At 51.9% G+C, this 10898-nt stretch overlaps 1 protein-coding gene across 1 annotated transcript; it reads left to right on the top strand.

The window, feature by feature from the left end:
- Positions 1-290: 290 nt before the first annotated feature.
- Positions 291-10287, top strand: PRDX6 (peroxiredoxin 6). Its single transcript, XM_016147192.2, has 5 exons — positions 291-469; positions 4125-4281; positions 7148-7294; positions 8101-8247; positions 9494-10287. The coding sequence occupies exons 1-5, from the start codon at positions 375-377 to the stop codon at positions 9620-9622; spliced, it is 675 nt and encodes a 224-aa protein (XP_016002678.1). The 5' UTR covers positions 291-374; the 3' UTR covers positions 9623-10287.
- The last annotated feature ends 611 nt before the right edge of the window (positions 10288-10898 follow it).

Here is a 10898-nt window from a genome sequence, read left to right as displayed (position 1 = left end):
CACCTCGCCGGGCCCGGACCCCGTCGCTCACGCCGCGGCCCCGCCCACCTGCCCCTCCCGCCCCGCCTCCCGGACCCCGCTCACGCCGTGGCTCCGCCCACACCGCCGGGCCCGGCCACCCCTGTCGCTCACACCGCGGCCCCGCCCACCCGCCCCGCCCGCCCCGCCCCTCGGACCCCGCTCACGCCGCGGCTCCGCCCACTCCGCCGGGCCCGGCCGCCCCTGTCGCTCACGCCGCGGCCCCGCCCACCCGCCCCGCCCGCCCCGCCCCCGGGCCCCGCTCACGCCGCTTGCAGCACCTACTCCTCGCAGTCGGCGCGCTGGGGTTGCCGCTGCCGCCCGCTCTCGTCGTCCTGCGCGTCACCACCGCCGCCATGCCCGGAGGTCTCCTTCTCGGGGACGAGGCTCCCAACTTCGAGGCCAACACCACCATCGGCCGCATCCGTTTCCACGACTATCTGGGAGACTCGTAAGTGGCCGCCTCGTCGCCCTGCCCTGGCCTCGGGCTGCGCCCGCAGGAGGTGCCTGCGGCGTCTCGCCTCCCCTCCCTTCCGTCCGCCTCGCCGCCCGCCTCCTCCCCGTACCGGTTCCTGCACGTGCCCCGCAGCGGGTCCCCTGCGCCGCGCGGGCCACCGGCGTCCCGGCCCCCGGCGCGGCCCGGCCGGTTCCGGACGGAGAAGGGGGAGGGGGACGGAATCAGGCTCCCGCTGGTCCCGGGAACCCGAGGCCGGAGTGGAGGCGGGTTTGCTGTCGCTCTAATTCAGTTTGGTAAACTGTGCAAGTAGCATGGTCCAGCCGAGCCCGGGCCGGCTTCGGCGGGCCCTTCCCGGGACTCGCGCCCGGGAGTCGTATTCTCATCCCTCCCTCCGTTCTGGAATTTGCTCCCCGGGAAAGGTGGGTGTCTGAGGCCAAAGTCGGAGGACACAGCTGCGGGCTCGGGGAGGCCTAGCGTGTTCTCTGGGGGTTCTGCTTGCTGCGTGGTGTTTGCAGGCTTCCCAGTACAAAGTGTAAAATTTCAAACCACCAGCTGTCGGTTAAGTGGCCGAAAGACTTTTGTCCAGAGCCTCCTTGAGTGGGCAGGATACGATTTGATAACAGCTTTGGGAGGAAGCGAGAACACCGTGTGTAGATGTGTCCTTCATTCCAGAACTTGCAACACTTTGTGGGAAGGGCTTTCGAGGGTGGTTCAGTTTTGGTGACCTATTCTTGCCCCGGCCAGCCCGGGACACGTGTTACCGCTGCACCCGGAGACTCTTTTGTTTCCCAGTGGCAAGCCCCTCACTGCCCCCTCCCACTCTGCCTTGCTTCCAGCGGCACATGGCCTTGCTATTGAGGGGCAAATTGGTGACCCATTATCTGACCTGGCAGTCATACACCATTATGATTAGCAGTAAATTGGTGTCACCCCAGTTTTACAGTTCCTGAATCAGGAAACTTTTAAGTTGCTTAGTTTTAATCTGAAACATCCCCATATGTGTCCAGTTACACATCTGGTTCCAGTGCCTCCCCAAACCCCACCCCCTGGTCTTATAAAAGGCTTAACAATTCCTCCCTGGTTTGAATCCTTCCTGTATTTGGTGTCCAGGTATCCATAAGTCTAGACAAAGAGAGAGAAAGGAATTTATAAGATTAATCCACAGTTGGACTGTGCGAAGAACCCGAGAGGTTCTGTACCTTGGGCCTACCCAACCCCTCACAGCCCCTTAAAGTCTGCTGTCAGCCACTCATTAAGGGAGAAGCCAACCTTTGTGAAGGAGGACTAGAAAAAGATGAGAAGTGCAGCATTCGTACTCTGAAGGCAGGAAAGGCTTCAGAAACACAAAAACCAGTCTCATACTCGTATTAGTATTTCTCAAAAATCCCATGGGATTTTCAAAGTATGTTCCTTCCCATTTCCACCCACAGGCCTCACCCCCATGAAACATAAAAATCTTACCAGAACTCTTGGGTTGTTAGAGATAAATGTGAACATCAAGCATTATTACTACAGCAATAAATATAAATGCTATCACTATTTAAGCTCACCCCACTTTGGGGTGGAGGGTTGTCCTTTATTGGCTTCTAGATCTATCTTGATTAAAAGTGGTACCTTCTCAGGTACCCACCAGTGGGAAGATGAGAAAAATATTTGCATCCTACATAAAAACTATCCAAGTCTGGTGGCTGCTCCACCCCCAAAAGAAGTTCGAGCCCTTTGTATCATTATAAAACATGGATTTTTGCCAAATATAATTTTTTCCCAAACTCCATCCTCGATGTGATCTCAATTCAGACTGTCAATTTTTGATCAAGATTTTTTTTTTTTTGAGGAAAAAAAATAATTTTAAACATTTGTCGGGGTAGGGTATGGACACAGCTAAGGGGCACATGGGCTGCATTTGGTGAGCTTATTGAGACTTATCACCACTTCTGTGTGTATGTGGTGGGAACAGCTTCATCACCAAACAAAACCTGTGTTTTCCTGGGGTTTTCTGGGCGTTGGTAAGTAGAGACTGTTCCCTTAAAGGAAGAAACCTTTTGTCTTTTGAAAATGAGGAAGGAAGGAAGGAAATGGGATAATGTAATTGAGTTACTCTTAAGCGCAGCAGTAGGGAGACTTAGAAGGGAAAGTAGGCCACAGTAAGAGTCTCTGGTAGAGTATCCTATTTGTAACCAAATAGTAAACTGGAGTTTGGCTTCCTGCTGGGGAGGGGGCGGGGGAGGGTATGGAGTGGCTTAAATCAAGTTCTTCAGCATGATTCAGCAAAATGCTCTGACTCAAGATGACAAGAGAACACTTAACTTTCCTAATGCATCACCCTTTAACAAGAAGAAATATCCTGTTTCACTTCTCAAAAGTCTCAACTGACCCTTAAAAGGATCCTTCACATAGAATCTAAGGCCTAGGTTTTACTCAGCTAGATTATTTCAAAAGATATATGTCCCCCCTTACTGCCCTTTACTAAAACTTAAACATACCTCACACCTTCCACAATCTAAAAAATTCCATATCTTACTATAGGGAACCTTCATGCTTTTTGCTAGGTCTTTTCCTTTTCCTGCAGCTTTGGGGGTTGAGTGACAGGTATAAGTGGTTAGGTGGCACCCTTGTCTCTGGCTTTGTTCTTTGTGCTTCAGGACACTTGGCAAACTTGGGAGAGGTGAGCCGGACCCCAGGCTGGACTTAGTTATCCGAGATTAGGGTCCTGCTTTACTATTGTCCTCGAGCCCTGGGGGAGCGTGGAAAACTCCCTTTTCAGTGGAGAGGTTAGTTTCTGTCGCCAAGGAGTAGAAAATGTTACTCCAATGGTTCTTGGTGACTCAGCTTGAAACGTGCTTAAAATCTGAGCAAGTTTAACCATAGGCCACGATGATGTAGATACTAGTGTTTGCGGAAGAATCCGTAGTTCTAGAAATCTGCACCACAGCTGTCAGTATGTTTATCCCTACTTGGTATGAAGCAAGAAGACAAAGAAACTGCAAGCGAGGAGGCCGTGGGACTTCTCAGGCCCTGGCGTTTGGCCCGGGTACAAATATTGGGTGTCCCGTTTGGCAGGATAGGTCAGTGAAGCTGTTTCATAAGGGATTTTATATCCATTCATTTCAGAGACGCCACTGTCAGCTTTAATTTTACATATAAATAGAGAATAGGTGCCTATTCTGGGCAGGTTACATAATCTCTTTATTATTGCTGTCAGGCATTTGTTTGAGTTCAGCGCCTACGAGGACACCCATTATTGGAGCTGAAGGTCAGGGCCTGTGTGCTTAGAAAAAAATGTAGAAAGGGGTAAGAAGGAAAAAAGGGTATTTCGATGAGTTTGAATAGCACAGATTTTATTAGCTAGAAAGGGGTCGGTCTGGCTCTGTAGTTACTAAAAGAGGCCACACCCTTAAATTACAGTCTTATAATACTTGTCATCCTGAATTTCATATCCTCAGTCGACTGGGGCTCTAAACATTGGCTTTTCTGGAGATCAAAAGATCAAAAAGCATTTCTCAACAAAAAGAGTTTAAAAGGCATCGCCTTCATACGCATTCGCTTTTAAAAGAAAGTCGTTTTTGATCTGGGGTTTGTGGCTGCTCGTTCTCCCCGCTGTTGGCGATGACCTTTTCGCTCAGCGGCGACCTCTCCCCCTTCCTTGCAGGTGGGGCATTCTCTTCTCCCACCCTCGGGACTTCACGCCCGTGTGCACCACGGAGCTGGGCAGAGCTGCCAAGCTGGCGCCGGAATTTGCCAAGAGGAACGTGAAGCTGATTGCCCTTTCCATAGACAGCGTAGAGGACCATCTTGCCTGGAGCAAGGTATAGCATCCGCGGGCACGCGCTTCGAGGCTATAAATCAGGTCATACATCACGGAGTAGCTTGGGCATTTTTACTGAGGCAAAGGTACAGGTAAACGTCAAGATCAGACTTCACTGATCGTTTGAAAATCTGTCTTGGATTGCACGACGACCTTCACCTTGCTCGACCCAGGCTGTGAGCCCTGACCCTCCCTGGCCTCCCAGCAGCATTCAGCCCAGCCGATCACTGTCTGCTCCGGGCATTTTCCTCTCTTGGCTTCCAGGACGCCACTCCTCCGGCCGGCCCCGGCCCTCCCCGGGCCCAGGCTGAGCTCTGTCACCTCCCCACGCCTCCTTCATGCTGGGCTGGCCCGAGGCTCATTTCGCGGACCCTTTCCCTTTATCCTCGCTCTTCCCCTTGTGGCTCGCCCGCTCACATCCAGAGCCCATCTCCTGGCTCCCAGGTGACACAGCCGCTGCCCGCTCGGACGTCCCCCGTGGGATGTCCCGTCATCCCAAACCTGGTATGTCTAAAACTGGGCTTCCGTTCTTAACCCCAGGGTCTCACTCCTCTGAGCTAATGGCAGCTGCACTTTTGTAGCTGCTCAGGCCAAAAACGTATGAATTATCCTTGTTGTCTCTGGTGTATTCACATCACACACCAGATTCATCAGCAAACCTACCTGCGCTGCCTTCGGAACATATCCAGAATCCCATTTGGAACAGTCCTTCCCCAGGTATCTCTGTGACCTGCCCTCGCCTCTTCAGGTCTCAACTCAAATGACACGTCTGAGGCTGTCCTCGGCGCCCTTATCTAAAATTATAACTCCCCTCTGTATAGTCCCTCACCTCCCCCGATTAACTTCTCTCCTCTGCACTTGTCCCCATCTGAAATGCTCTCTGCACCTGGCGAATGCCATTCGTTTGTTTCTCCCCAGCAGAGGGGAGGCCGAGCAGGGCAGACTCCTGTCTTGTGCATCGCTGGGACAGTGCTAGGTCCTCAGTACTCCTAGGCGGGTGGGCTAGATCCGGCGAATGAGTGAACTGGGGGAATTGGCTACTTCCAACAAAAGGATTTACTTGGACAGTAAATGTGGTGGTCTAAACTTGAGAACATTTTAATGACTTCGCTACAGCGTGCTACTATCTATCTAATGATAAGTAGCTTTTGAGAGATGCTTACTGTGTGCTAGGCACAGCCTCAAGCATTTCACATGCGATTGAATTAAAGGCCTCGTTCCGACTTGTGGGCTAGCCGCCCAGGGCTGTATCCCTTGGCCATTTCAGACCAGTTAATCCGAAGCGTCTGAGATTAGAAGAAATGTGTAGACTCGTGGTCCCCCACCTCTAGCACCAAGGACCGGTGCTCCCATGAGAATCTAAGGCCTAGGGAGCTGAGGCGGTGATGCCGGCACTGGGGAGCGGCTGCAAATACAGTTTAAGCTTCGCTTGCTCACCCGCCACTCACCTCCTGCTGTGCGGCCCGGTTCCTAACAGGCCATGGACCAGGGGTTGGGGACCCTTGGTGTAGAGGACAAGAGGGAAGAGTTGGAGGGACTTACTGAAGACTGCCCTGCTAGGAAATGGTGGCATTGTGATTTGAACCTCAAACCAATGCTCTTTTTGATATAAGATGATAGAGAACGGGAATTAGCCTGATGGAGTAAAGCCAAAGCATCTGGTTCTTTGGTGTTCACAGGTGTATGTAATGTGATGCCTGCCACACAGGTGTGGCAGGGTCGAGAATTACTGCGAAGCAATAATTAAAACGTAGCCGAAGGAAGAGTTTATAGCCCATCACATAATGCCTTTTGAGGTATAGGAGCACACCCAGGTTCATTTTAGCTCAGGGGCTGCCTTAGAATTTTCAAAACTGATTTCCTTAAACGGGAAACCCAGTCCTAACCGCCCGGAAGTTGGCGCACAGCTGGTTACAGGGACGCGTCAAGGTGCCTCCGGCATGAAACCATACTGGCTGTTATTTTAGTTGACTCGATAGGCAGCCAGTGACGGCGGAAGGGAAGTTAAGGTAATGAAACGCAGGACCGTGTTCCAGGCTGTCGCTATCCATTTCAAAGTTCCCGCGTTCCACTTGACCCCACAGCGGGGTCTCCGCTGAGACGGCCACCGGGGCCCAGTGTCTGCCGAGCCATCAGATGCTGTTCGCTTCCAAGGCTCCGCGTAACGACCAGATCTTATTCCATCTTCAAATCCCTGGTCCGTGGCTTCCTACAGTCCCTCATTCTCCAGTCAGCATTTTATGCTGAGACTCGCCTGCATGCTCATTTACGCCCTCTCCCCAGATTTACCTTTGACTTGTCCGTGAAGTACACACTGGGATCTCCATTCTTGTGTTTGCTTTAAGTTTTGTGTGGTTTTTCTTCTTTCTTCTTTTTTTCTTTTTTTGTTTCTTAACATCTGCCTTACAGTGGCTTAATGTCTGATTCAGGATGCTGTTGGGGCAGAGACCGGATTCATAAAATTATCTTTGCACGTGGCATTGTTTCTAGGCGTGATGGACTTAACGAACCCATTATTTCTGCCGGTCTTTACAGTATTTGGGTACCGAGAGGTGCCTCGGATTCGGGTCTGTCGTGATGTTATTGAGGTGTTAAAGCGTTTGCCGCTGCTTTCTCGAAGCAGTAGAGGCCAGGTGTGTTTCAAGAGACTTGGGCTCGGAGAGGGCGTGCGGCTGTACCACATCCTGCTGCTCTTCCCGCGAGGATGAGCAGGATGAGGCGTGTTCGTTCACTCACGGTGCCCGGCACACTGGCCCAGGGACGTGATTCCCGCCTCGTGCTTGTCCCTCCCTGTCTTGCCACACGACGGCATGCAGAGGATGCGCGTGGCTTCACTTTCTCTGTCCTCTTTCTCACCTGCATTTCAGGATATCAACGCTTACAACGGCGAGGCGCCCACAGAAAAGCTGCCTTTTCCCATCATCGATGACAAGAACCGGGACCTCGCCATCCTGCTGGGCATGCTGGACCCAGCGGAGAAGGACGAGAAGGGCATGCCCTTGACGGCGCGCGTGGTGAGCTGTGAGCGTCCGGCCTGTAGTCGTGACAAGTGGACGCGCGAACCACCTGGAGGAAACGAGGGGTTTCTCTCCAATTAGGGGATACCTGTTTGGACGGCGATCTCATTGCTTACCAGTAACGCTCATGCAAAATTTTCACCTCAATCTTTAAACTATTTAATGTATAGCTTTTTAGAAATATACGTAAAATGAGCAGTTGTCCAAAGAAGTCACCTAGAATTGAGGAATCTTCTACTACTCTCCCTACAGTCGTGGGTCGGGGCTTTGGTAAGGCGGCTCTGGCTTTGAATTCTCATTCTGTCCTTCCTCACCTCCTGAGAACAGAGCCCCTCGCCTGCAAAAAAAAGTACAGCTATTTGAGGACCAGTATCAACTCCCATTAGTATGATTTTTATGATAACCATCCCTACTTCGCACAGCCCCTGAGGCCTTTCCTGGATTCAGTTTGTGTTTCAGTGGTTCTTACTGAGACAGTCAGAACCAAATGTCATTCCTTTCTGAGGTCAGAAAAATAACACGGACACTGTGTAGTACACCTAAAATTGATATAATATTGTATGTCAACTGTGACTGAAAAAAAAAATTAATCTTTTAAAGAAAAATGACATGGAGAAAAAAAGTATCTTAGACTCCGGCCCCCTGGATCAGGTTTGGTATATCATTCTAGATGTCTGGGAATTTTTTGTTTTGTCTCTACGCCCTTGAACATTTTCAGTGACTGAAGAAGAATTCTCGAAGAGGCTTAAATATCAAAAACACCGGACGAACTCGTCCTCTTTCTGCGTCTGCGTGTTTTGCAGGTGTTTGTTTTTGGTCCTGATAAGAAACTGAAGCTGTCGATCCTGTACCCAGCCACCACGGGCAGGAACTTCGATGAGATCCTCAGGGTCGTCATCTCGCTCCAGCTGACTGCGGAGAAGAGGGTGGCCACCCCCGTCGACTGGAAGGTAAAGGGGTGAAAAGGGCAGACGCTCTGCGCCTGGAAGGCCTGGGGGCTCCTGGCTAAATGGCCACCCTCAGGCTGTCACCAGAGGCTCTGTTTCTGACATGCAAATACACAGGGAGGGTTTTTTTCCCTTATGGCTGAGTTTAAGATTTGTTGAGAGGCTGTTTATTTTCAAGGTCTTTAACACTTTTATATAAAACACAAATTCCCTGTATCACTTTCTAACTTTTAGATATTTGGACAGATTACTTTGTCAGAATGATTCGAAGTACTTTCCCTAACAAAAGGATTTTTTGAAGAAATTTAACCCTTCCCTGCCGGCAAAATATTTACAACAAAACTTAGCTTGGCCACTTAAGTTGTGGCTCTAAAACTAAACTATTTGGTGTGTCTCGAAGCATTTCGTTTCTCTTAAGCTTCAGTCTTTTAAACAAACCAAACCCATGTAGAAGTCCCTGAAACTTGTTCATCAACACTTAATCTCTAGGATTTCTGCAGTGTATAGGACATGGATAGTAATCAGTAATTACAGGAGTGTCTTTATGATGCTTTATTTTTAAAATATGGTAACCTGAATTCCTGACTTTGGCTTTTCTGATGGCAAGTTAATTAAAAGTCTGTGACCATTCATCCAACTCGCGTTTATGGAGCCTGGACGGTGGCCCCCGGGGTACAGTCTGAACCCTGCGAGTCCCTGCCCTCTCAGAGCGCACATTCCAGCGGGGGGAGGCGAACAGCAGACCGGTTTCTAGTCTGTTCGGTGGCAGTGAGGGCGACAGAGAACCGGCACGAGAGGAAGGAGGACGAGAGGAAGGAGGACGAGAGGAAGGAGGACGTGGGGCACAGAGGCGGGAGGGTGGCTTTCCTGGCTGTCACGGGAGGCCTTCCTCCGACGGGACCTTGAAGGGCGTGAAAGGGAGGAGCCCAGCGGGCAGAATGACAAGCTAGTGCAAGGCGCTTGCCCTGAGAGCAGGCTCAGCGTGTCCGAGGGCAGGGAGCAAGCCAGCGTGTCTGGGAGAGAAGCCGCGGGGGGCGGGGCGCAATCGGGCCTGTTTCCAGTGCCAGTGGGAAATAGTTCCCACCAAGGCGCCGGACACAGGTCAGCCTGGGAAACAGTTCCTCAGAGGGGCGAGCAAAGAGGGGTGCTTGGCGGTTCTCCTTAACCCGTAGCTGCTTTGCCACAGCGGGTTCCTGGCCTCAGACTTGGCTGCGAGATTGAACTTCGCACTCTCAACGCCTCTCCCTAGGACGGGGACAGCGTGATGGTGCTCCCAGCCATCCCCGAGGAGGAGGCCAAGAGGATCTTCCCCAAAGGAGTGTTCACCAAAGAGCTCCCGTCCGGCAAGAAGTACCTGCGCTACACGCCGCAGCCCTAGGCCCCCTCCCCGCCCAGGGTCGGCACAGGGGCCAGACGGTGCCGGCTGCCTCTCACGCTCCCTGCAGCAAGTCCGTGGAAACATCGCGGTGTGACCGCAGCCCCGGCCGCCAGGCTGCTGACCCACTGGCTTATTAAATGAAAATAGCACTAGGCACGCCATGGGAGTCCGCTCTGTGCGTCCACCGGCATTCTGTCCTGTCCGCGTCTCTCAGCCCTCTGGCTGGCGCTCTCCGAAACATGTTCTGTATTCGAGACTCACATCTTGCTGGATCTCTGCAGGGTTTGTGATCAACGGCGGTGGAGGCTGCTCATGATTGGAAAAGCCTGCCTTCGCTCCATGCTGGACTGCCCATAGGTTTTCTTCTTTCTTTTTTTTCTTTTCTTTTTTTTTTTTTTAGCTATTCTAGTCAAATCCTCTCTTTTGTTCTGCATTTTTGGGAGCAGCGAAATTTGAGCTTCCTCTGTAGATCTCTTAGTTATATAACCCAAAAAGCCAGTACCCCAGATATCCTTCAGTAATCAGTGTTTGGAGCGCAGCTAAGGGAAAATGCTTGTCAGTTCTGTACTTTTCTGGCAGACAACTGACGTGGGAAGAGCAGGGGGAGGGGTCTTTAAATACTTTGCTACAAGAAAACTTTTCAATAAATTTCTTATCGAACGAGAGAAGCTACAGAAAGGCTCCGCTTGCCTGTTGGGAGGTAAGCCGGCGGAGTGCACAGGCCGGGGCCACGGGCCTTCCGGGCCTTCCGCTCGGTGTTCCTGGGAAGGTGTCAGTCAGTCTGCTCCGAGCCCGCGCTGGGAAGGGGGGAGGGGAGGACAGACGACGTTTTCTTACAGGAAGATTCTTGCCGGAATTTTCTGAATTTTGCTTTTGCGGGGATCTAGGAAATCTCCTTTGTTAAAACTGCATCTGACAGCTCTGTCCTCACATTTCGAAGTACTGGTTTATAGACACATGTCCGGAGGGCGCAGCCTCCCCGGCCGGGAGGCGTGGCTGAGGCGTGGCTGAGGGACTCTGGATCTCTCCCGTCTCCTTCACGTCAGGTGCTGGGTCCCTGGGGCCCCTGGAGTTTGTGACTCAAGCTCTCCTTACCCAACGCCTTAATGTGATCGCGGGGTTTAAGAATGCGAACCTTGAGGATAACGGTACGTCCGTGCCTGTCTGGAGAGGGTGCTGATGACTCCGAGCTCCTGCTCTCAGACCCGCTAACCTGCGCTCGTGCGCTCTGGGTGCCTGAGGGCGTGCCCAGGCCCGGCGCGTCACTTGCATGTCG

This window comes from Rousettus aegyptiacus, unplaced genomic scaffold (assembly GCF_014176215.1).
Source record: "Rousettus aegyptiacus isolate mRouAeg1 unplaced genomic scaffold, mRouAeg1.p scaffold_m13_p_17, whole genome shotgun sequence".
Lineage (NCBI taxonomy): Eukaryota > Metazoa > Chordata > Mammalia > Chiroptera > Pteropodidae > Rousettus > Rousettus aegyptiacus.
Note: the sequence above shows the minus strand (reverse complement) of the source record. Positions and strands in the feature narration are given on the sequence as shown.